At 36.4% G+C, this 25,839-nt stretch overlaps 1 protein-coding gene across 6 annotated transcripts in view; it reads left to right on the forward strand.

Annotated features, from left to right (window-relative positions):
• Positions 1-25,839, forward strand: part of FAF1 (Fas associated factor 1) — a 527,970-nt gene that overhangs the window by 380,651 nt on the left and 121,480 nt on the right. For all 6 annotated transcript variants that reach the window (XM_049618584.1, XM_049618586.1, XM_049618589.1 and 3 more), the window contains one exon: positions 4,892-5,046. In XM_049618584.1, coding sequence (XP_049474541.1) covers positions 4,892-5,046 — 155 coding nt within the window. The remainder of the gene's footprint in view (positions 1-4,891; positions 5,047-25,839) is intronic.

The raw sequence follows: 25,839 nt of genomic DNA on the forward strand, positions 1-25,839 counted from the left end.
CACAGACTGGACTTTCTGGTACTCAAAAAGAAACTAGAAAACTTCCCTTTGAGTCCATCAGCAAATATTTTCTGAGTGTCTGCTCTATGCCTGGCTTATTTTGAGACATAGCCAGCTCATTTCTTCCAGGTCTAATGTTCTATGGTTCTGTAATGCTAAGTGTCTAAATACAATAGTTCCTGTAACTCAAGGCCACATCACATTGATTGCTGTCAGCCTGGCATTTTCCTAAGCATCAACTTAGTACCTTAGCTCTTGGATTTTACCTTATTTTATTTTTTTAAACGTTTATTCATTTTTGAGAGACAGAGAGCAAGTGGGGGAGGAGCAGAGAGAGAGACACACACACACAGAATCTGAAACAGCCCCAGGCTCTGAGCTGTCAGCACAGAGCCTGATGTGGGGCTCGAACCCACAGACTGCGAGATCATGATCTGAGCTGAAGTCGGCCGCTTAACTGACTGAGCCACCCAGGCACCCCAGCTCTTGGATTTTAATGTAAAGATTAGTGAGGCCCTGAAGGCAGGGACACAATTTAGCATATAAACACTATTGCTAGTAGGAGAAATAGAGCAGCTTCATAATCTTTAATACATTTTCTTGGCTATCATTTCTTTTGAAATTGCTTTCAAATCCTTTATTTTACTTGGATAATTCTGGAATCTTCATCTTAACACCTACATTTCATTCAGCACTTACTTTGGGCCAGATGTTGTGAATAGGTACTATACCCACTTTATCCACAGTCCTTGGAATAAACACCCATCTTGCTCCATGGTCACACAGATGGTAAGTGCAAAATTGGATTTAGCACAGAGCTTTTTTACCTTTACACTATGTTACCAAAACCTAGATCACAAAGAGGGAGTCTGAGGAGAGTGTAGCTGGTCTGCTTGCCTTTGTCGCCCAGACTTACACCCTCTGTGCCAAATTAGAAATACAAATAAAATGTAGTTTCTTTAATGTCCCATTCTTATCACTTATCTTATGGTACTGCAATTAAATTTTTGCTTCCCTATACACTGACAACCACCCCCCCCCAACTCTTTGAAGACAAGGGAACTTTGTTTTATTCATCTTTATATTCTCAATGCCTAACACATAGGCACTCCGTAAATGTTATTGAACTGAATTATTAATGGACCAAAGGGAAAAATGGTTATAGTTATGGAAAACAAAACATTTTCTCATGCTTTTTCAATGTACTAGACGCCCTTTCTTCACAAAAGCAGTTTTCTGATATGCTGAACCCAGTTCTCACTGTTTGGACCTGTGTTTAATTGAGCTCAATAAAATAATCAGAAATCTGTGTCTGGGGCTTATTTAGCTGTGCCTATAGTTTAATCAAAGATTTATGTAGTCCATATTCAGTAGCATTTGCATATTATTAAGAGTTTTCTATTTTACTAAGTATTTCTGTCAAAATAGCAGAAGAAAAAATTTTTGTTGAAAGCATATTATGTTAGAAAGATCATTTTAAGATTATTCAGTTTCCCTTTTCAAAGCTACTATGGGCGTTCCACCCCCCCACCCCCAGCCTGAAGATTCTCTTCTGATTACTCTTTTTATCATCTCCTTTCTCACAGTTTAGAGCTTAAAGTGAGAATTTTTTTTTAAGTGTGTTTTCCTGGCATCTCATGTTTAACAGTGTCAGGGGTTTGTGTCCCTGGAACGAAAACTGTTTCTCCAGAGCCTTTTTTCTCTCAGCTTCCAGTGAAAAGAGGGGCGAGGCGAGCCAGTCGCTTACCACAAAGCAATGCCACCACAAAGGAAAGATTAAGGGTTTAGAGAGAGGTCAATGTGGGTTTTTCTCTAACTAAACACTTTCCTAAAGTTTCCTTGTGGAAAAATAATGAAGTCATCTCAGAGTTTTTAAAGAATTTTTATTTCTTTTTCACCGTCTGCATTCGCTTGTCTTCTCAGCATGGATGTTTAATCTTCCTAGGCTTTGTGAATTGGCCCAAATGAATAAGTAGTGAGCTGTCTCTCTAGGAGCTAGAGGCTTATTCTAAGGGCCTAATCACTGAGTAAACACATCTTTGCCCTCCCTCTCACAACTGCGATATAATAGTCGAGATTCTAGCACAGTAACCTGGATATTGCAGGGACCAATGCTTTGAAATGCAGAGTGGTTGATCCTCCAAAACAGACAGTGCCTGATCTTCGCCTGCCTCTTTCTTCTTTTTTAAATTAAATATTGCCAAAGAGATGCTGTTTTATTGCTTGATATTGTGCATTAGTGCCCTGGATTTCCAAGTTTAGTTTCAGTCAACACTGTCGGCTGCACTTATAGGGAACTCTGCATGTTGGGTTTCTTAGTAGCCTCTTCGGCACATGTGTGTTTGGTTTGGAAGAGCATTTAAATTAAATCAGTGAGATAGCAATGTAAATCGCTAATCTCTTTCTCAAAGTCTAAATGTTCCATTGCAGCATTCTTGAGAGAAATGGGCGTTTTAAAGATTTAGCCATTGCCATTGTTTGGTTAGAAATATGCTGATTTAAAAGTGGACAGCTCTCTTGTTCCCAGTGTCTCATTAAATGTAGTTGCTGAGATACGATCAAGCAGAATTAGAGGTTGACATCCCTCTGTCTATTCAGCTAGAGAGCTCCTAAGAAGAGGAGTTCTGAATTTGTTAGTGCTGCCAGGTTCATGTTCCTTTTCCTAAAGCAGATTTCTAGATTCTTTTGCTGAAAGTGGTTTGGCATTGCTGCTGCCATTTGGTATCTTTTTTTGCCAGGGGTTTGATAATCAGCATTCAAGTTTCTTTCATCAAACATGCTGAGACCCATGCTAGCTGTAGGGATGCAAAGACTGAAAGAGACCCAGTCCTCACCCTTGAGAGACTTTGTCTAGAGGGGAAACTGGTAAACAATGATAATACTAATGGGAAGAGATAGAGGCCCAGAAAAGGAAGCTGTTAGCTCTGCCTGAGGGAATCAGGGAAGGTTTCATAGAGGCATTTGCTTTGAGCCTTAAAGGATGAGTAGGAATTTACCAGATAAGTATCTCTCCCAACTGTGAATCTGATTACAAACTTCCTAGAAACCAGCTACTGTTACCTGCAGACACCAACATGGATGAAGAAACCCAGAGTCTGTCTTGTTGACCATTTTATCACCACTGCTTCCTACTAGTCCTGACACAGTATTTCAACAAATGCTTGTTGAGTGAATGATTAAATGAGTTGACCCATGGAAACAGCTACTATTGGAGTAACTGAGCTACTTATACTCAGGAATTCTGTCCTTATTCCCATTACACATTGTCTCTGAGGCCCAGGAAGCACTGATGTATGAGCAGGGGCCAATCTGGCATCTTCATATTCTATGAGCACTCCAAGCCTTGACTACAGTGTGGTTGATTTTCCTGCTACTGCTGTAGTGCCAAAGAAAGAATACTAGGCTTAGAGTCCCATCAATTTGGCTTCCAGTCCCAGATGTACTACTTACTTACTAGTTGTGGTAGAATTTAGGACAAGTCTTCTTTCTAAACCTCAGTTTTCTTATCTGCTAATAAACTTAAGAATACTATTTTACAGGTATATTCTGGGGATTAAAGTAGGTAAAGGGTGTGTAACTAATAGTGCCTCCTATTCATAGTAGATGCTTTTGGAACCTTAATCTATCTATGTACCTCTGGTTACCCTCATCTAGTACAAAATTTACCTTTGGAGGAAATATTTTAATAATTACATTATTATTATTATTATTATTATTATTGTTATTATCATCATCATTTGGATTATTGAATAGGATAACTCCAAGCTTCAAATATCAATATCCTTTCATCAATATGAGCCTTACATTTCTCTGTAAATGTCCTATCCCACACAGCAAGTTTTTCTTTTTTATCATCACATCCTTATTTAATATGAAGGGAGAAGACCCTAAGCTTCCTTAAAATTTTCCTTTGCCAGAATTTCACAGATTGGTTTGCATATTGTGTTTACCATAATTTTTTTTTTCCATATCATGGCAAGTGACTGTTTTTAAACTCAGCTCTTCTACAATGTAGCACCAAGAATTAGTCAATAACAATTTAGGCTCTTTAATCATCATCGCAGGGGGATGTTGTTAAAGCTGACATGTTGCAAATTATGTTGCTCAATTTCAGTTTTTAGTTTCAGTTATTTTATTAACTATCCATCTATGACAGAGGACGCTTTTAAGAGAACAAATGTCATTTCTTGATAGCAAGTTTTATCAAGCAAAGGGGAAAGAATAATTCACCATATGAGAAACCACAGCGGACATTTTCTGAAATATAGACTAGAGAGAATTCATGTGAACTACTTTCTACCATCTTTCCAGGGGCAATTAGATGTTACATGCTCTTACATAAAGACTTTAATATGAGAACACATTAAGGGCTTTGAAATTACTTGTGGAAGTAAAACATAACTTCATTTCAGACCTTTTCCCTTCAAGTAGAAGAGACTTCTCAGAGTTAAGATTAAAAACAAAAAAATACGTAAGAGACTTTGGGAATCAATCTTAATCCATATTTTTTCTCCGTACATAGTTGGATAGTTCAAAATTAATTTTCCTTTTATAAAGCATGTTTTAATATGAAGAATTGTAAATCCGTTTTATTTAAAGAAAATGCAATTCTATTGCATATTCTGCTACAGATAGGCTTGCACATGTTAACAGGGGTCTGTGACAGTCTATAAAACAATATAATCATCCTAGCCTCTTTAGAGTATAAGGAAGCAAAATTTATTCATATTAGTGAATGCTTTAGGAACTCTTAAGTGTCAGGTGCTCTTTTAGGTAGTAGCATTTAATTTTTGTCTTTGCTGTTTATATTGACAGATTATGCCTTTCCAAAATTCAAGAAATCTTATGTTAGTGAATATTTTAATTCATCTGTCTTTTCTCCTCTTTTCAGAGAAAGCTTCTTGCTATCTACCTCCACCATGATGAAAGTGTATTAACCAACGTGTTCTGCTCACAAATGCTTTGTGCTGAATCTATTGTCTCTTATCTGAGTCAAAACTTTATAACCTGGGCTTGGGATCTGACAAAGGACGCCAACAGAGCAAGGTAATACTGTTGTTACAAGTGGGGCTTCTATTTTTTAAAAAAGTTACTGTATTTGGTTTCTTATCATCATAAACATTTTCATCCTCAGCATTAAATCCTCTACCATTACATTTAATTAGATAAAAGGTATTTGTTGTAGCTAATGTATGCAGTTATTTACAATTGTGAAAATATACCTCAATTTATAAAAGGTTTTTAAATCCAAGAGCAACCTGAAAACCAAAACCAAAATACCAAATTGTTTTTCATCGTTTTGCAGTAAAACTGGTACAGTACATTTCCACCTACTGGATATTCTTAGGTTCTCATATGTTGTTGAATATTGAGAGAAAATCTATTTTTAATAATGTTGAGAAAAAGCAGAGCAAGTCTAACATAAAATCTTAGTAGTAAGTTTATTTTTTAATAATTCCAGTGAAGAAGGCAAGACATTCTGGGCTAGTCCATGGAGTTGGTAATAGCTTAACTCTAGCATATACTAATTGATGTAATCGCCTTATTGCACACATTCTTTTGCACACATCCATATTCTCAGTAGGAAAAAAATCCCTTTCCTAGCTGTCAGGATAAATTTACTTAATTTGTTAATCATAATATCTATAAATGATGAATAAGTCTTCATATTTTGCCTGTTTGAGTTTCCCATCTGAAATATATTTCATCATGTTTAATTACACATGTGGCCATAACAGTCAGTGATGCTACTTTGGGTGTGTTTAACACAATCATAATCACAGGGTATTGGTTTATGAACAGGGAGATTAAGTTCATTTCAAGGCAAGCCTACTGTAGTTACCTAATTTAAATGATTATAGAACAATTAGAAATCATCTGATTTGTTTTTTTATTATTTTATAGCTCACTGAATTTTTGCTCATCATTTAGACTTTGTTTTATGTAATCTAAACCTGAAAAGAAGAATGATTCTTCCCTGAAATGTGAAGCAAAAGAATGTTGAAGCAATTTCTTCATCTAATACTTCATTTCTTTAAGCAAATGGTTAGGAAATTTCACAGGATGACTTCGGTCTGCATTGGAAATGTTCCCTGTTATACATAAATAAAGAACCTTTAGCACCTGTATTTGTTTAAATTAAATCAGGTTATTATTCACACTCAGTTAAAGGTGATGAAAAGCAGTGCCAAAAACAGATAAAAATGCAGCATCGAAGGTCTTTCATGAGGCAAAATACATAGACTGGAGACTTGGCTAAATCTTTTGCCATTCACTGGCAGTAAGGAATCTCCTCCTTTCCTTTTATCCACAACTTGATGGAGAAGGAAACACTATTTCTAAACCATCTGTAATGGCTAAGTTCAGCAGGCTACCTGCTGTTATTTTGTTCTATCCTCCATTTAATTCCTTAGTTCCTTTTATTTTACAATGACAAAAAATTGCAGTGTAGTTTCTTTTGAAAAACAGTGTTTGAGGGGTTTTTTTTTATGACTGGCAATCAACAGCCATGTAATTGCTTTGTTATGTTTTACCAAAGAAGTCTGTTAAGTAGCACAACTTTGATACACTAGTAATAAGAGTTTGCAGGTTACAGAGACACCTGTGGTGACCAAAGCGACAGAAGCTGCTTATTAGAAAGAGCCAGTACAGCTGTGTCCTATTAACTCCTTATGACACTTTTTTTAAAACACAAAATAAAGGCCTTGTTTAAGGCTTTAGAGTTATTTCTCAATGAATTGCAGGACCAACTGTGAGGTATGATAAGATATTTCAATCTACATTTTTAAAAATATGGCATCTCATTATTATTATTACATTCATGAAAATGAAAAGAAGTGATATTAAAGACTGAAAATAGAAACATCTAGGAATTTGCTTTAGTAAATATTTATACAAACAAGAAACAGGGCCAATGGGACAAAAGAGAATTAACCATTTCTGGGATTTAAGTTACTCGGCATCCTTACTCAAAATTAAATTCTATCCATATTACAAATTAAAAAGTATTTTAAGTTAAGGTATTATATTTCTCTCTATAAAGCAACAGAATCATGTAGATGCTTTTCATGTACATCTCCACATTATTATTGTCAAGGCAAATGGAAAATACATATTTTACATACCCAGGACGAAATTTCATTGGAATGACATATTCCTAAAATGGAGTAAAAGTAGATTTCCCTTGATATATTGAACTGCAAAAATATTTTAATTAATTAGACTTATTTATTATCACAGGAAAAGATTAGCTTAGCAACAGTTTTCTTACCAGCCATCATCTAAATAAAATTGTCTAGTTGCATTTCCATCTCTATGATCTTACTTGTATTTTTAGTACCACATTTTGTCCAGAGGTGTTTGTCATAAACATTTATTGAATTATCCATTTGACACTATTAACACTGAATAACAAAACCTCAAAGTTTCACACTCAGTTCAGTAGAAGACCACTGAACTAATATTTATTGATCAGTGAGCTGTATTTCAAAAGTTGCTGTGCCATCATTTGCATATTACCAGAAAGCTAAAATATGACAGATTAATATGTGAAAATGTAGAAGAGATTTCTACGCATCACAAACAAGATTGCTGTGATTTTCGTATGACAAATGTAAAAAGTGTGGAAATAAATTCCTGGTGGATGGCTTGTTTCATCCCATATCTGGCTTTCCTAGTTCAAACTGATCACACAAATTTTTTTAAATCCTGAGCCTATATGCTATTTAGTCTGGGTGACTCCTTAGTAGTTTTCTGGGACTGCCCCCTGACGTGATAGCTGGGGACATTGGTGCCTAAGATGGGGTTGGACTTGCCAAGCAAATTTACTTTTGCTTAAGAAATAATGGGGCGCCTGGGTGGCTCAGTCCGTTAAGCATCTGACCTTGGCTCAGGTCATGATCTCGCAGTTTGTGAGTTCGAGCCCCATGTGGGGCTCTGTGCTGACAGCTCAAAGCCTGGAGCCTGCTTCAGATTCTGTTGCCCTCTTTCTCCCCTCCCCCCCCCCATAAACAAACATTAAAAAGAAAAAGAAAAGAAATACTCTGCTAAGGGGCACCTGGCTGGCCTAGTCAGTAGAGCATGCGACTCTTGATCTCGGGGTTGTGAGTTCAAGCCCCATGTTGGGTGTGGAGATTACTTAAAAAAAATTAAATCTTTAAAAAAAAATAATGGAAGAAATACTCTGCTAAACCTACAGAAACATTAGTCAGTTTACTGTGAATCTCTCATGTGTAGAAGATAAGAGAAGAATACTGTACTAAGTGAATGATTTGGTAAAGTTACCAGAATATGAATGTCACTTGAGGTTATAAGTTAAATTTCTTAATTTCACTAACAAATTAGAGTAAAAAAGAAACAGATATCTATAGAATGTCACTATTATACACCCCTGTGATGTTGATGATTTGGATTTCCCACCTCCAAAATGATTCTAATAACCTTCTTTCTAAGTTGAATACTTAATTTGACCAACCTAAACCTGTATAAAATAGATTAGAATAATTTCTGGATTGATCTTGGAACGTTCCAAATATGAATTGAGACATCAGACTTTAGCAGTAATGGTAATATAACTATCTTCTCCCTCACTAGATTGTGATCTCCCAGAAAGTCTTATTCATTTTATTTGTCTAATTAAACAAGGCACATTTATTTATTTATTTATTTATTTATTTATTTATTGAGAGAGGGGGGGGGGGAGAGAGAGGGAGATAGAGAGCAAGCATGGGAAGGGGCAGAGAGAGGAAGACAGAGAATACCAAGCAGGCTGCACACTGTCAGTGCAAAGCCCAGTGCGAGGCTCGAACTCCTGAAACAGTGAGGTCATGACCTGAGCTGAAACCAAGAGTCAGTCATTTAACCAAGCAACCCAGGTGCCCTGTAAACAAGGTACTTTAAATTTACAAAACTGTAGGAGAAAGAAATTCAGTAAGCATTTGGCCAATGAATGTATGCATCCATTTCCACCTAAGAATGTGCTTATAATTTCAGTATTATATATCTAAATGGAGGTTTCTTTCCTGGAAAACTCTGTACAGTCTTGGCTGTCATGTCTAGTTGCAATTCAGGGCCATTCTTTCTTAAAGCAGTAGGCAATAAGCCCTTGTTAGTCTTAAGAAGTCCTGGAGAGTATAATTTCCCAAGTATCCATCTGAACAATAATTCTGAAAGAAAGAGTAGGATATACCTGTAACTGAAAGAGCTGAAGAAACAGGTAACAGTAAATAAGGAGATCCTGCAGATCATTTCTGAAAGTAGCTAAAAAATATCTTAAGAAAGGTATATTTTCTTCATGTTTATTCATTGAGTAAACATTTACTGCATATTTAATAGGAACCAGGAATGGTACTTTGCACTGAGGATGAGAAGGTGAAAAAGATACAGTGTATAATGCTCAAAATTCCTACTCTTTAGTAGGAAGACAGACAGAGAGCTAATATGTAGTATGAAGTATGCCCACGGTGCTTTGGGAGTATAGATGAACTTCATAGAGAGGTACTCTACCTGAGTGGGCCAAGGAAGAACTTCAAAGAAATGACACATGGAAAAATGAAATTAGGATTTTACTCTTTTTATATTAGCAGCATTCCTAGTTTATTAGGTTGGAGATATCTGCTATTTTTATAAAGGAATATTAGTATTTTAAACCTCATAATTAAGTATCAGAAACGAAGAATCAGTGGTTTATATAATTGTGGAGGAGAGAAAAAATAGAAGGACCTGCCCAGCTAGTGTAATCATATATGGTCTGAACGAGATTAAGGTTTAAGGTCAACTAGCAGGGATGGACAGATCCCAAGAAGTTGTTTTATTAATGATTCACCCCAATATTGGCATATGCTTACAGGCAGACAGTGGGGCAGAGATCAGATACTCTTTTGGATGTGGAAACATGTAGAAAATCATCATGGATTTAACTACTACAATAAAATATATTTAAGGACAATATATTGTTAGTGAACAAATTCTTGTGCTGTAAAAGAATAATTTCTTAAAATTCAGGACAGTTATCACCTTTAGGAAGCCTTGCCATTGTCCATCCTCTCTTGCCTCTCAGTCTAAAATACACATTCTTTATGTTCCCATAATATCCATATACTAACCTGTAATGATGGAATTCATTAACATTGTATGGTTATTGTCTGTCTCCCTATTATGTTGTCACCCCCCACCAAGAGAGCTATATCTATAGTCTCAATGTGTTACACAGTGCCTTTGAAAAAGTCAGTGTTATATTGATAAATAATCTCTAATAGTCTTATTGAATAATAAATGGCAGTGGAAAGAGTATTGGAAATGCTGTTATACTACTCTAATTGTGTGATCTTCTGCCATAGCCATTAGTAGGTCTAATAAAGCAAAAACCTTCATTTTCCTTGCTGAATTAATTACAAATGTCCAGACCAGGTACCTTGTCTTCTGCTGGCCCTGTAGCACTTTAGAATATTGTTGTCTGTCTTCTGTGCACCAGGCACCCGCACACCCTCTGGAAAAAGACTTGAATTCCAGCCCAGATGAGTTCATCCTGTGGTTCCAGAGTTTCTTCCCCAGACTCACCAAGTCTGATAGCCCTGAAACAACTGGCCCCCTCAGATCGGGCTATTCGGGGATGGTACTCTGAGCCTTCTGCAATGGTGATGGCATTGATTAAAGTAAACATGTTCATAGGACCAGAGTGCTAAACTGGCTACACGATGAGGTATGCCAAGGAGTCAAGCAAATTCCATTTGGGCATCATTTGAATTAAATATAGATAGTAGTATATAAAGCACTAGCACAATAAGTATTAATTTGCTTCCCTCTATTAGAGTTATTTGGACATCTATTAGTTGCATGGGAACATTGGCACAGGAATGCCCTTGATGTTAAGCTATGAGTTTTTGGCTGTAGTTGCTTCAACAAGGAAAGTTACATAACCTATGTGGCACAGTAAACCACCAGTATTAACCAGTAGTAAATGGATTAATGGGTATCTCTTGTTCTGACCAGGAGGGCCCACAAGGCAAATGTCTCAGTCTATCTAGTATAAGTACTGGTTTAGATTATTTAATTCTAGAAAACTTGAACTTGACTAGGATAATGCCAACTGGGTAATCAGCCACCTATGAGGTGTTTATATGTAAGTTCCTGAGGTGGAAATATTTAGCACATCAGTGTACATGCTATGAAGTGTTAAATCAGCCATTGTGCACTATTTCTAAGCGGTGTTCATAGTAGCTGCAAGTAGTTACCTAGGAATTGCTGACAGTGCCTGAATTACACAGGTTGCATGAAATATATATACATAATGTTGCATTAAATTTTGCCTACACAGTTAGTACCAGTATTCACAGAATTCTGTTGCCTGTTAATATTAGCTTTTGAACTTAATGTCCTTGAGTGCAGTATTTCAGATCACTGGAAACTTCTGCTGCTATGCTGACAGGTACTTTTTAGCCTTAATATTCAAGTGATAGTTTTCCACATTACTTAATCTTTGGCAAGAGTTAATTGACTTAAAGCTCTTATTATCAGTAGGCTGTCTTCACCTGCACTTTCCATTTGAGCAATTAGCAATATTCACAGTGGCATACCCTTAATTCCAAATTACTCCATGCTTCATGCCTGGCTGAAGCCTAGATGACCATGTTACTCTAACCCTCCACCTCCATTTGATCCAGCAAATATTGCCCAGGTGTGAGGTCTGCATGGGAGACACAAGGAGTGTTAATTCCCAGCTGCTACCCTAGGAGGAGATATGGATTCTGCAGAAGTAGCTGATAAAACAGATGGACATGTTGTGGTCAGGGAACCAAGACTTCCAGAGAGCCTTCATGCCAGATTTCCATATAATTTTCCCCAAACTTCTTTATTTCCTTTGTGCTACGTTTTCCTTCCAGTACTTTTAAGGGAAATGTATTGCCATCCTAAACATCCCAGGTCAAGGGCTTAATTAATGCTTTAAAATAAAGGTTCCAAAACACCAGGAGAGTTTGTCATTTTCTCCCTGGTTTGTTTTGTGAAGAGGGAGGAGAGAAGGTGAGGAGGAACCCCTCCTGTTCCATGATTACATCCTACCCACTCATTTTCTCCTTTTCTCCTCTGCTTTTGATTTTTAGTGGCGGTCTTAACAGAATGTCAAGATCAATTTGCAGCATGGTTTAACTCAAGGTTTGCGTTCTGCCAGCAGCAATTGTCCCTGCAAACAATGCCGTGTGTTCTTGTAACTTCAGAAGCTTTTAGAAGGATCATGGCAAGGGCAGCATCTAATGACTTTATTAGTGTAGGGTTTCAAAATGGGCTCAGTAATTGTTCATATCTCTTTGTCAGCAAGTCATAATTACTGCTCAGCATTGTCCAAGGGTGCAGTTGTGAATAGTTTACTAATAGTACTGAAAGGAAGGAAAAGAGGGACAGGATAAAAGATGATGGCCTCTTATGATTGAGAACAAGCCAGTCTGTATATAGATGATGGCTAAACTGTTTATAATTCTTTACTCTTTTTAAAATAGAAGATTATCCTTTAAAAAATGTTCTTTTAGGTAATTTTAAATTACTGGTTTACAAGCCTTTTTACTGTGATTTGGATACTTCCTACACTACTACCTAGTACTGCAATCATAACTGCCTGCTGGTGCATGCATTATATCTGAATCAAGCTATATATTTTTCCCTTGATATTAATCTAATTAATGCTATTTAGAAAACAGGCATTTAACTCAGATACAGTTTTCTATGTGTTTTCACAGTCTATATGAAGACTATTTTAGAAAAGAACAATCAAAGGTGAGAACTGTTGACAATACAGTCCAAGAGAACATTATATGTTTTTAGCAAATCTTATTTTTCTCATGCACTAGACCTTTCTTGTTACTCTGTTGGTGTTCTCCTTGGTCTTTCTGCTAAACCCTTTGTATTTTGAATATTCTAAGTACTTGATTTGTAAGAGTTACAGAATAAAAAGAATCATTATATCTTTTCAAGATACACAGAGTTTCAGCTAAATGCCAAGCTTTTGCCCTTCTGTGCTCTGTAGCCAGATTCTTTCCTGTTTTGTGACTTTCTAAATTTGTGTGCAGTTGTATGCAAATATTCCCTCCCAATAGCTAGTTACCTAGAATTTTAGAATATACAAATTCAGATAAATATGACTGCCAGAGGTACTTGCTCCAGTGTTTATATAAAATACAAAACATGAGTTATCTAATGAAACAAATTCTAAAAATTAGACATCTCCAAAATGAAATATCTTTTTTAAAGTAATATACCCCATCATGTCTTTTGCTTTTCTCCTTGCCTGAAATTGGAAAGATCTCAAGAGATTTATTTACTTTATGAACTGCTTTGTTAGTGTTAATAATTTTTATATTCATGGTTGTTTCTGAAGAACTTTTACTGATCATGTATCAACTATGCCACTTAAATCAGTAGCACAGTTCTCCTCTTCCATAAATACTGATAGTAAAACACTCAGAAAACTTATAAAGGGAATGTGTTCGTTCAGTCACCACCTATTGGAAACTGGTTCCTCTGACATTTTTCTAGTATTTGCCTCTCAATCTAGATAGATACTCAAAGAGGTTTTAGTGCCCAATTACCTTAGTGATCTCATCTGCTAAATATACCACCAAAAACTGTCAGTCTGGAATTGTAGAGTCAGGTGGAATCCTGTTTCCTAACGTATTTGGGTAATTCATTAGGAAGTAGATTTTGTGTCCTTTCCTCAAGCATGTTTGTGTCTTTGAACTTGACTGCATTACAGTAATAGAGAAAAGTGACAAAATATTTTTATATTATTAATGAATTAAAAGTTAACTGTAGGGATTTTTATAGTTTATCTGCTGTTGGCTGACTCAGTCTGTAGGCACAGCAACAATTGAAGATATGTATGTATCTTTCTGTATGTATGTATCTTTCTTTTCCTCAATGCATGATCAGCACCAAGAAAGTCCTCTTTAATATACCTTTCTACACATCTCAACTAAGGAAAGAATGAAGCAAGTTAACATGAACAATAAAGAAGCTTTGATTGCTATATCTCAATCTGAAAAATTATGTTGCGAACCCAGTATCAAATAAGGTATTGGAGGCTCTGAGTAGCTCCCAAATAAGTTACTCAGTACCACAGCAACAAAAATTTATTTGGTCATTATGAAAGCTATGTAAGTATTAACTTTTTATTAGTTCTTAAAGCAAAATCTATGCACATTTAAATATGTCAGTTGCTGTTCTTAAAAGACTATGATAAACTATTTTCCCACTGTTTATGCAGATATCATTCATAAAATGTAGAGCAGTTAGGAAGTTGGACTCAGTTGGTCTGGGAATATGAAGAACAAGGAAATATTAGGCAAATGGTATAACATTTCCAGATCTTTTTTTTTTTTTCATCTATGAAAATTGGGGAAGAGGGTGCTGACAGCTGACCTACTTGACCTGAGACCTTTGACCTTTATCTCTAAAATTCTCTTTCTGATGACTTGGACACAACTATTTTCAATAGAAAAATGAGAAGTAAGCAAGATTTCATTTTCAAAATAAATGTTAGTAAAGTTTTTAAGTAGATTACTGCCCTTACCAGTTTGTGATAACTTAGAGTGACCTTAGTGGTGTGTAGCTAAGGACGCCACAATCATTTTCTGCCTCTTTCACCAATAAAGACAGCTTCTTTACCCTTAGAATTGTTCTCCAAGCTCATGCCATTTATGAGAGGGGCTTCTACTGAGAGTTTCAATAGCTAAGAATAAGACTATCGTTACTGCTTTAAAAAAAAAACCAAAACACATAATAACTGCAACCATTAAAGCACCTACTATGTGCCATACTAATTGTAGATACAGATATAGATATAAATAGATGTATGAGTTTATTTAATCCTCACTGTGTATATATTAGGTCATTTGACTACAATTCTGCAAGGTAAATAGCCAAGGTCCAATGTCACATATGTGGAAATTATTTTTGGCTCAGAGAGGTTCTATAATTTACCCAAGGTCATGCAAATGGTTGTACCAGATATAAATTCCAAATCAACCTGTGCTTTTCTGCTTCATAATGTTTCTTGTCCCATGACCTTGTCAGGCTGGATTATTCAACAACAAAAATGTACTGAATAACTATGCAAAGCCTTATGAAGGTTGTAAGGGGAATATAAGACCTAGACCTTTTGCTCAAGGAACAAATAAACATGGGATTCACCAAATCTTAGAGTTGGAGATTAGAAGTGTTCTCAACATCTAATTTACAGCCATGCAGGTATGTTTCCCCATAATGTGCTTAACTGTTATTACTACAGTTGCTACCTGGATACTGCTAGGGACAGAGAAATTAAAGCTTCAGAAGGTAGTACATTTTTGAGCTACTCTAAAAGCTAGAAAAGGTGTTTGCTACAGTACTTCTTCATAGAGAGGGCTTCTGCAACTTTCTCCCTTTTGGTTCTAGTTTTGAATTAATAAGCCTAACTTGGGGATTAATAAGCCTGACTTTAGTTCTGCCTTACAGTCAGTTTAACCAGAGCTATCTTGTTTGCCCTAATTTTCTTGCTTTTTTTTTTTTACAAAGTATATTTATTTCCATTGCTTCTTATATGCTAGGGTGTCTAGATCCAGCCCATTCTAAAGGTGCCCCAAATCAAGCATAGTGCTCTAGAGCAGGTTTATCTCACGCTGTGCTCAGTTCTATTCTGGAATTATATTGTTGGCTCCTGTTGAACTGAGGTAGTCAACTAAATCCCCCTACCAGTTTTTCAAATATGGGGCTACCCTGATGGGCTGGGCCTGGGTTGTTATTATTTGTTTAAATAATTTTGGGGGTCTGGGTTGTCATTAAACTAGATCTTTGCCATTCTCTACTAATGCAGTTGACTGACAAGATCTTTTGAAGTTCAGATTCTGTTAACTCTCCCAAGAGTTATCATTCATAAATGATATTGTAACTCCTATCATTTCTATTGCTGTCATTCTTGATAATCCTTTCCATTCCTAGCTATACCTAACTCCAGAATTTTTTTTTCTTCTCCTTATTTACCACACTTAGACGGAGCCATCAAGAAAAGCTTTATCACCTCATATATTTTTATTTCAAGCACTGGCTCTGACCAACACTTCCTATCCCTGTCTTAACTTGCTCAAGTGCTAAAGTTTTTTATCTCATTATGCCCTGCAATCTATTGAGCCCACCACTTTACTTCATCTGCCCTTTTGTGTCTCTAATCTTCATTTCCCTTTTTGTCCTATTTAGATATCAAGGCCCATCATTATGACTTCCTTGTAATATCTTAAATTCCCTTACCAGTGTCTCCATCCATTGCACTCAATTTGCTGAACCCAGCTATTCTCCTTCTTTATATCTGTGCCCTTGCACTTAAACACTGCTAGAGATAGTCACACTAATTTTTTTTCTAAACAAACATAAACTTCAAGCAAGTACACAATAATGCTGACCAAGTCTACTATGATTCTCTAGTTAGCTTTTGTTCCCTTGGTAAGATGTCTGTTTCATACTACTCTTCATTCATTAAACATCTCCTGTCCCTCTCTGCTCCCTTTCCCAGCTGCCCTCACAAGTGGACTGAGAAAACAGAAGTCATCAGATAGAAATGACTTTTAATTTTCTTTCTTCAGGTCTCACTGTAAATGTCTCCTCTTGAAAAAGACCTGTTGAACCTTTTTAGAGAAAGCTTCTTCACCATCATTCTTTTTCATAGTACTCTCTTAAAACTTTTCATAATAAGCCATTGCTTTTGTTTACTAAAATTTTGTTTTCTAATTCTTCCACTAGAATGTAAGATTCCTAAGGGCAAGAATTACATCAATCTTCTTCACTTGTGTTTCTTACTTGAATACTAATAATTACTTGTTGGATGATATAAAAATGCAGAACAGCATAATGGTTGAGTATAAATTAATTTAGATTTAATCACACTAGGATTGGAATTCTATCTGTGCCAGTAGGTCACTATAAGGACCTTGAGCAAGTTGCTTAACCCCTCTAAGTTGCAGTTTCTGTATTGAAAAATGGAGATTAAAAACCACATCCCTTAGAGTTGTTATTGGACTTAACTGGGATAATTGATTTTTGAAAAAGTCTGGCACAGAGTAAATGCTCAGTGCATTGTATCTGTAAGGTATATTTGGTTTATGTCAGACATTTATAAAAATGTTGACAGAACAAAACCAAGTGGTAAGCTATTTGAGACCACTTTCAGTTTGGTAACACTCTACAGGTTCAATTTCTCAGTGACAAGGAATTTATCCAACTTAGCCTGCATTTCTGAATCTTATCCTGAAGGATATTTCAAGATACCTCATCACTTCTTACTGAACTCCAGATACTCAAAGCTCATGGAATGCTCATGAGTTCTCAGCCTAGTAATTCAGCCTAGTTAGGCTTATTGTATTCTTAATAACCCATGTTGTCTCCTAGTCATCACTATTGTATTCTAAGTGTTCAGAAGCCATTTGTCTAAGTGACTTTTCTAGCTTTTGTAGAGGACTGAGATCCAGTTTACTGATCTGTACTTTTTGAAACTCATAGTATTAACTTGTTTTTAGAGATTCAGATGATAGTCATTTTTATCATCATTTATTCTAGCTTTTTACTGTCCCATTTATTCTACTATCGAGGCATTTCTTTATCCAGTAAAGTATCCATTAAACATTTATAAACACTTGGGTTGACTCAAGTTTTGTACATAAACACTGAATTTAGCTCTGTAATTCTGGCAGCTTAGGAGAAACAGAAAATGTTTCTCATTTATTCATCTATCCATCTAATATATATTTTTTGAGTTTCTAGTATGTGTCAGGTACTATGCCCTAGAGTTTACAGTTTATCATTTATAGATCTCATTGACTGATAAAAAAAATTTTAACAGCTCATCTCAAGATTTTCTGGCACTGAATTCAAGAGAGAATTTTTTTTGCACGATTATTCAAGAGTCATTAAGAAATAAAGTAGACAGTTATTTTCTACTGTTTTGCATATGACAGATTTTAAATTAAAATAGATGTTTCTTATATCAACCTTCTGTAAAAGAAGAGGCCTTTGTATTAAATATTTTGTAGTAATGGTAATTTTTTTAGGGATCTTAGGTGATATGGTCCTTAAGTATTCCTTTTTGATGATCTAATTCATAACTGGTATAGAGCATAAAGGAAAAGCCTATAGAGTCAACCTGTCCATTCAGTGCTCTTTATCAAACAGCAACTGTCTCAAGTGAGCATTTGTCAAGTGCTTTACATGAAAGCTTTAATGAGCGACTAAGATGCTAATATACTGAACTGTTGCTTTTATCTTTTGAAGATTTTCCTCCTATGTATGAGATTTCTGCTGATGCTCTCCCACATTTTCTTATCCATTAGAATGGAGGTAGGTGGGGAGATGGATTAAATAGGTAATGGGGATTAAGGAGTGACTTGGTGGGGTGCCTGAGTGGCTCAGTTGGTTGAGCATCCAACTCTTGATGTCAGCTCAGCTATGATCCTAGGGTCGTGGGATTGAGCCCACATCAGGCTTCGCACTGAACGTGGAGCCTATTTGGGATTCATTCTCTCCCTCTCTCTCTCTCTCTCTCTCTCTCTCTCTTTTTCTCTCTCCCCCCATCTACCCTTCTCCCCCATTAGTACTCTCTCTTAAAATAAAATAAAATAAAATAAAATAAAATAAAATAAAGTAAAGTAAAATAAAGTAAAATGAAGATAAAAAGGAGTGCATTTGTGATGAGCAACAGGTGTTGTATGGAAGTGCTGAATCACTACATTGTACACCTGAAACTCATATTACACTGTATGTTAAATAACTGGAATTTAAATAAAAACTTTTTAAAAAGTCAAATATGTAAATAAATTACATATAAATGTCAGCATTCCAACAGAAGCCAACCAACTCTGAAATAAATGATGCTGAAAATTTTTAATATAATAATAAAATCACATCTCCAAATTTTGCAGATAGGAAAAAATCAGGGAACATGACAGTATGAAAGAATATATATCTTTACTTCAAATCTGTACCTTAGAATAGTACATGATCTTATGCTACAATGATAATGAGGTACACTGTAGAAGTTATACAGCAGTATAATACAGTGCCAAGCATGGTGCTAATCGTAACACCTTGTTATGTGACTGATGTGAGTCTGATATTGCTGTTATAATTTATTTTAGGAAACACTTTGCCTTATCCTTAATGGGGGTCGGGGTGGATAAAGGAAAAACTAATTTTGACTCTGAAGCACATAAAAGGGAGAAAATAAAGTAATATTAATTAATCTGCTGACCAGTTCGAAAGGTATCATTATCTTCATTTTATATGTGAGAAAGCTAACTAACGCTCAGAACAATTAAGTTATCTAAAGAAACAACTAGTAAGTGACAAAATCAGGTTTATTTGACTTCTAAGCGTGTTCTTCCCTACAGTATTATGCTGCTTGCAATAATTCCTACTTTCTTTAATATGTTAATATTTGAGTATTTTACACCTCTTCTAAATCACATTTTCAGTCAGTGGGTGGTGACAGGATGAAATTATGTAAAAACTGCAGTATGCTAAAAATGATGAGGGAAGCTTAGAATCATGAACTTGTGGACCAATACCTGCTTATTTTGAGGGTCCAAATGACTTATGATGGTAGAAGCACATTGAAAGAGGCCTTGGAGACCATTATAATTCAACTGTCTTTTTTTTTAGTTTATTTATTTTTGAGAGAGAGGGAGAAACAGAGCATGAGCAGGGGAGGGGCAGAGAGAGAGGAAGACAGAATCCAAAGCAGGCTCCAGGCTCCGCGCTGTCAGCACAGAGCCTGATGCGGGACTTAAACTCACTAACTGTGAGATCATGACCTGAGCCCAAGTCAGAGGCTTAACCGACTGAACCACCCAGGCGCCCCCCAACTGTCTTAATTAAACTGATTTCAGAAGTAGTTGGAAGAGGAAAAGAAAAGTTGTATGGTCAACATTATCGTAGTGGAGATAAAGGTTACTGAAGCATAAATTGGCTTATTCATGCAACAAATATAATTAATCAGTAGGTGCTAGGAATGCAGAGGTGAATAAGAGATGATTTCTCTCCTATTGGCTGTCCAAGAGTACCATTATGGAACACAAAGTTCTCCCTGACTTCTGGGCCCCCTTTCCCTTCTCTCATTCTCTCCAGTATTTAATCTGAACCACTAAAATTCAGGCCCCAGTTAGATGCCAGATTATGTTTCCTGTTTAGGGGCCTTGATTTATCAAAGCCAAAATATCCTTATTAAGGACACAAACCATGTCTTACCTTGTCATATGTTTAGTAGGTCCTTCTAAATATTGACTGATTGATAAAAGGCAGAACACAGAAGAAATATTTTTTTTGATTTAACATACATTTGCTCTCTTATATGGCCCCTGAAAATGAATCTTCTCTTTACATTTCTAGAGAAGGAATTTTTCCATTTTATAAGAAATTGGATTAGATATTCTCTGTTATTCCTCCCAACTAAGATTTGTATGAGGTACTTAAAATAACTGTTTATTTCTTACTAGTGGTGAGAATAAGACAGCCAATTATCTATTTATGATTATTGCCCATCCCAAAAAAATGTGTGAATAATGACTCTATAGTCATTAAACTGTCAGTGCCTCAATGCCTTTTCACTTGAGTGATTTATGGGTAACAATAAGGAGATAAATTAAGTTACTTGGTTTTGGGGTACCTGGGTGGCTCAGTCGGTTAAGAATCAGACTCTTGATTTCAGCTCAGGTCATGATCTCACACTTCATGAGTTTGGGCCCTGCATCAGGCTCTGCACTGATAGCTCAGTGGTTGGGATTCTCTCTCGCCCCTTTCTCTATGCTCCCCCCCACCCCCCACTTGTAGTCACTCTCTCTCTCTCTCTCTCTAGCTCTCAAATAAATAAATAAACTTTTAAAAAAAGTTATTTTGTTTTTTTAAACTCTGACTCCTGGGGCACCTGGGTGGCTCAGTCGGTTAAGCAGCCAACTTTGGCTCAGGTCATGATTTTACAGTTCGTGGGTTTAAGCCCTGAGTCAGGTTCTATGCTGACAGCTTGGAACTTGGAGCCTGCAACCTGCTTCCGATTCTGTGTCTCCCTCTCTCTCTGTCCCTGCCCAGCTCACACACACACTCTCTCTCTCTCTCAAAAATAGAATAAATTCTGACTCCTTATCTATTGAGACATTTAACAATTTACTGTTACTAAGAAGTCTAATAAGCTTCAAAAAGACCAGGGATGTTTTTTAGATTAAATCTTCCCAAAATCTCACCTGTGTTTTTTTTTTTTTTAATTTGCCTTTAGTTTGGCTGTGTTCTAACATGCGTATAGTATTGCATTTTCATGGAGAAACATTATACCATACTTTTACAAAACAATTGGTATAGGGACTCCTGGATGGCTCAGTTGGTTAAGTGTCAACTCCTGATTTCAGCTCAGGTCATGATCTCAATTTATGAAATCAAGCCCCATGTAGAGCTTCACACTGACAGCACAGAGCCTGCTTGGGATTCTCTCTCTCTCTCTGCCCTTCCCCCATGCTCTTTCTTGCTCTCTCTCTCAAAATAATTTTTAAAAAGTGACTGATACATATTACTAATATGGATCAGTAGTCATTAAATGATTCTATCCTTTTACCCTATGTTTTCACTTCACAGACTTTCACTTCACTTCATAGGAAATACTTCATGTTAAATTATCCCAGTATTATTCATAATAATAAAAACTAGAAAGAAAAATCTAGCTATAGGTGAACATTTGTGAATGTGACAATATATACATCTAATCAATGGAATATTATTCAAACACTTAAGTACCATGCCAGTTCATTACTATGGCGTAGAAGGCTTAAAAATGGTATTCACTCATATAGTGATTACCACAAAAAGGAAAAGGTATATTTGAATGAAACACTGATAAGAAGTAGACAAATGTTATTAGCATTGTGTTAAAAGTTTATGGAATTTATATTACATGTAATTTTTCTTTATTTTTGTAATGGACTTACTGTCTTTCAAATTTGATATTTATTTCATGATTAGCTAATATATTGACATTAAGCAAAACTCAAAAGGCATAAAAAGGTATGAAAAGTCTCATCTTACCCCTGTTAGTTACCCTCCCCAGAAGCACTGTTGTAAGTTTCTCATTTATCCATCCAGAGACTATTTTATATATAAACAAGCCAAAGCTAATATGTACTTACTTTTCACCTGTTTTATACCATGGTGGAACTGGTAAACACCATTCAACACCTTGCTTTTTCCACTAACATTATATGTTTTTTTTTTCAGTATATGAAGTTCATTGTCAAGTTGGTTTCCATACAACACCCAGTGCTCATCCCAAAAGGTGCCCTCCTCAATACCCATCACCCACCCTCCCCTCCTTCCCACCCCCCATCAACCCTCAGTTTGTTCTCAGTTTTTAAGAGTCTCTTATGCTTTGGCTCTCTTCCACTCTAACCTCTTTTTTTTCCTTCCCCTCCCCCATGGGTTTCTGTTACGTTTCTCAGGATCCACATAAGAGTGAAACCATATGGTATCTGTCTTTCTCTGTAGGACTTATTTCACTCAGCATAACACTCTCCAGTTCCATCCACGTTGCTACAAAGGGCCATATTTCATTCTTTCTCATTGCCACGAAGTACTCCATTGTGTATATAAACCACAATTTCTTTATCCATTCATCAGTTGATGGACGTTTAGGCTCTTTCCATCATTTGGCTATTGTTGAGAGTGCTGCTATAAACATGGGGTACAAGTGCCCCTATGCATCAGTACTCCTGTATCCCTTGGGTAAATTCCTAGCCGTGCTATTGCTGGGTCATAGGATAGGTCTATTTTTAATTTTTTGAGGAACCTCCACACTGTTTTCCAGAGCGGCTGCACCAGTTTGCATTCCCACCAACAGTGCAAGAGGGTTCCTGTTTCTCCACATCCTCTCCAGCATCTATAGTCTCCTGATTTGTTCATTTTAGCCACTCTGACTGGTGTGAGGTGGTATCTGAGTGTGGTTTTGATTTGTATTTCCCTGATGAGGAGTGATGTTGAGCATCTTTTCATGTGCCTGTTGGCCATCCGGATGTCTTCTTTAGAGAAGTGTCTATTCATGTTTTCTGCCCATTTCTTCACTGGGTTCGTTGTTTTTCGGGTGTGGAGTTTGGTGAGCTCTTTATAGATTTTGGATACTAGCCCTTTGTCCGATATGTCATTTGCAGATATCTTTTCCCATTCCGTTGGTTGCCTTTTAGTTTGGTTGGTTGTTTCCTTTGCTGTGCAGAAGCTTTTTATCTTCATGAGGTCCCAATAGTTCATTTTTGCTTTTCATTCCCTTGCCTTTGGGGATGTGTCAAGTAAGAAATTGCTGCAGCTGAGGTCAGAGAGGTCTTTTCCTGCTTTCTCCTCTAGGGTTTTGATGGTTTCCTGTCTCACATTCAGGTCCTTTATCCATTTTGAGTTTATTTTTGTGAATGGTGTGAGAAAGTGGTCTAGTTTCATTCTTCTGCATGCTGCTGTCCAGTTCTCCCAGCACCATTTGTTAAAGAGACTGTCTTTTTTCCATTGGATATTCTTTCCTGCTTTGTCAAAGATTAGTTGGCCATCCTTTTGTGGGTCTAGTTCTGGGGTTTCTATTCTATTCCATTGGTCTACGTGTCTGTTTTTGTGCCAAAACCATGCTGTCTTGATGATTACAGCTTTGTAGTAGAGGCTAAAGTCTGGGATTGTGATGCCTCCTGCTTTGGTCTTCCTCAAAATTACTTTGGCTATTTGGGGCCTTTTGTGGTTCCATATGAATTTTAGGATTGCTTGTTCTAGTTTCGAGAAGAATGCTGGTGCAATTTTGATTGGGATTGCATTGAATGTGTAGATAGCTTTGGGTAGTATTGACATTTTGATAATATTTATTCTTCCAATCCATGAGCATGGAATGTTTTTCCATTTCTTTAAATCTTCTTCAATTTCCTTCATAAGCTTTCTATAGTTTTCAGCATACAGATCTTGTACATCTTTGGTTAGATTTATTCCTAGGTATTTTATGCTTCTGGGTGCAATTGTGAATGGGATCAGTTTCTTTATTTATCTTTCTCTTGCTTCATTATTAGTGTATAAGAATGCAACTGATTTCTGTACATTGATTTTGTATCCTGCAACTTTGCAAAATTCATGTATCAGTTCTAGCAGACTTCTGGTAGAATCTATCGGATTTTCCATGTATAATATCATGTCATCTGCAAAAAGTGAAAGCTTAACTTCATCTTTGCCAATTTTGATGCCTTTGATTTCCTTTTGTTGTCTGATTGCTGATGCTAGAACTTCCAACACTATGTTAAACAACAGCGGTGAGAGTGGACATCCCTGTCGTGTTCCTGATCTCAGGGAAAAAGCTCTCCGTTTTCCCCATTGATCCTCCCCATCATTGAGGATGATGTTAGCTGTGGGCTTTTCATAAATGGCTTTTATGATCTTTAAGTATGTTCCTTCTATCCCGACTTTCTCAAGCGTTTTTATTAAGAAAGGTTGCTGAATTTTGTCAAAGGCCTTTTCTGCATCACTTGACAGGATCATAGGGTTCTTATCTTTTCTTTTCTTAATGTGATGTGTCACATTGATTGATTTGCAAATGTTGAACCAGCCCTGCATCGAAGGAATGAATCCCACTTGATCATGGTGAATAATTCTTTTTATATGCTGTTGAATTCGATTTTCTAGTATTATTATTGAGAATTTTTGCATCCATATTCATCAGGGATATTGGCCTGTAGTTCTCTTTTTTTACTGGGTCTCTGTCTGGTTTAGGAATCAAAGTAATACTGGCTTCATAGAATGAGTCTGGAAGTTTTCCTTCCCTTTCTATTTTTTGGAATAGCTTGAGAAGGATAGGCATTATCTCTGCTTTAAATGTCTGGTAGAACTCCCCTAGGAAGCCATCTGGTCCTGGACTCTTATTTGTTGGGAGATTTTTGATGACTGATTCAATTTCTTCGCTGGTTATGGGTCTGTTCAAGCTTTCTATTTCCTCCTGTTTGAGTTTTGGAAGTGTGTGGGTGTTTAGGAATTTGTCCATTTCTTCCAGGTTGTCCAGTTTGTTGGCATATAATTTTTCATAGTATTCCCTGATAATTGCTTGTATCTCTGAGGGATTGGTTGTAATAATTCCATTTTCATTCATGATTTTATCTATTTGGGTCCTCTCCCTTTTCTTTTTGAGAAACCTGCCTAGAGGTTTATCAATTTTGTTCATTTTTTCAAAAAACCAACTCTTGGTTTCGTTGATCTGCTCTACAGTTTTTTTAGATTCTATATTGTTTATTTTATTTCTCTTCTTCTGCTGGATTTAGGCTGTCTTTGCTGTTCTGCTTCTATTTCCTTTAGGTGTGCTGTTAGATTTTGTATTTGGGACTTTTCTTGTTTCTTGACATAGGCCTGGATTGCAATGTATTTTCCTCTGAGGACTGCCTTTGCTGCATCCCAAAGTGTTTGGATTGTTGTATTTTCATTTTCATTTGTTTCCATCTATTTTTAAATTTCTTCTCTAATTGCCTGGTTGACCCATTCATTCTTTAGTAGGGTGTTCTTTAACCTCCATGCTTTTGCAGGTTTTCCAGACTTTTTCCTGTGGTTGATTTCAAGCTTCATAGTATTGTTGTCTGAAAGTATGCATGGCATGATTTCAATTCTTGTGTACTTATGAAGCGCTGTTTTGTGACCCAATATGTGATCTATCTTGGAGAATGTTCCATGTGCACTCGAGAAGAAAGTATATTCTGTTGCTTTGGAATGCAGAGTTCTAAATATATCTGTCAAGTCCATCTGATCCAATGTATCATTCAGGGCCCTTGTTTCTTTATTGACCGTGTGTCTAGATGA

The sequence above is a fragment of the Panthera uncia genome, assembly GCF_023721935.1.
Source record: "Panthera uncia isolate 11264 chromosome C1 unlocalized genomic scaffold, Puncia_PCG_1.0 HiC_scaffold_4, whole genome shotgun sequence".
NCBI lineage: Eukaryota > Metazoa > Chordata > Mammalia > Carnivora > Felidae > Panthera > Panthera uncia.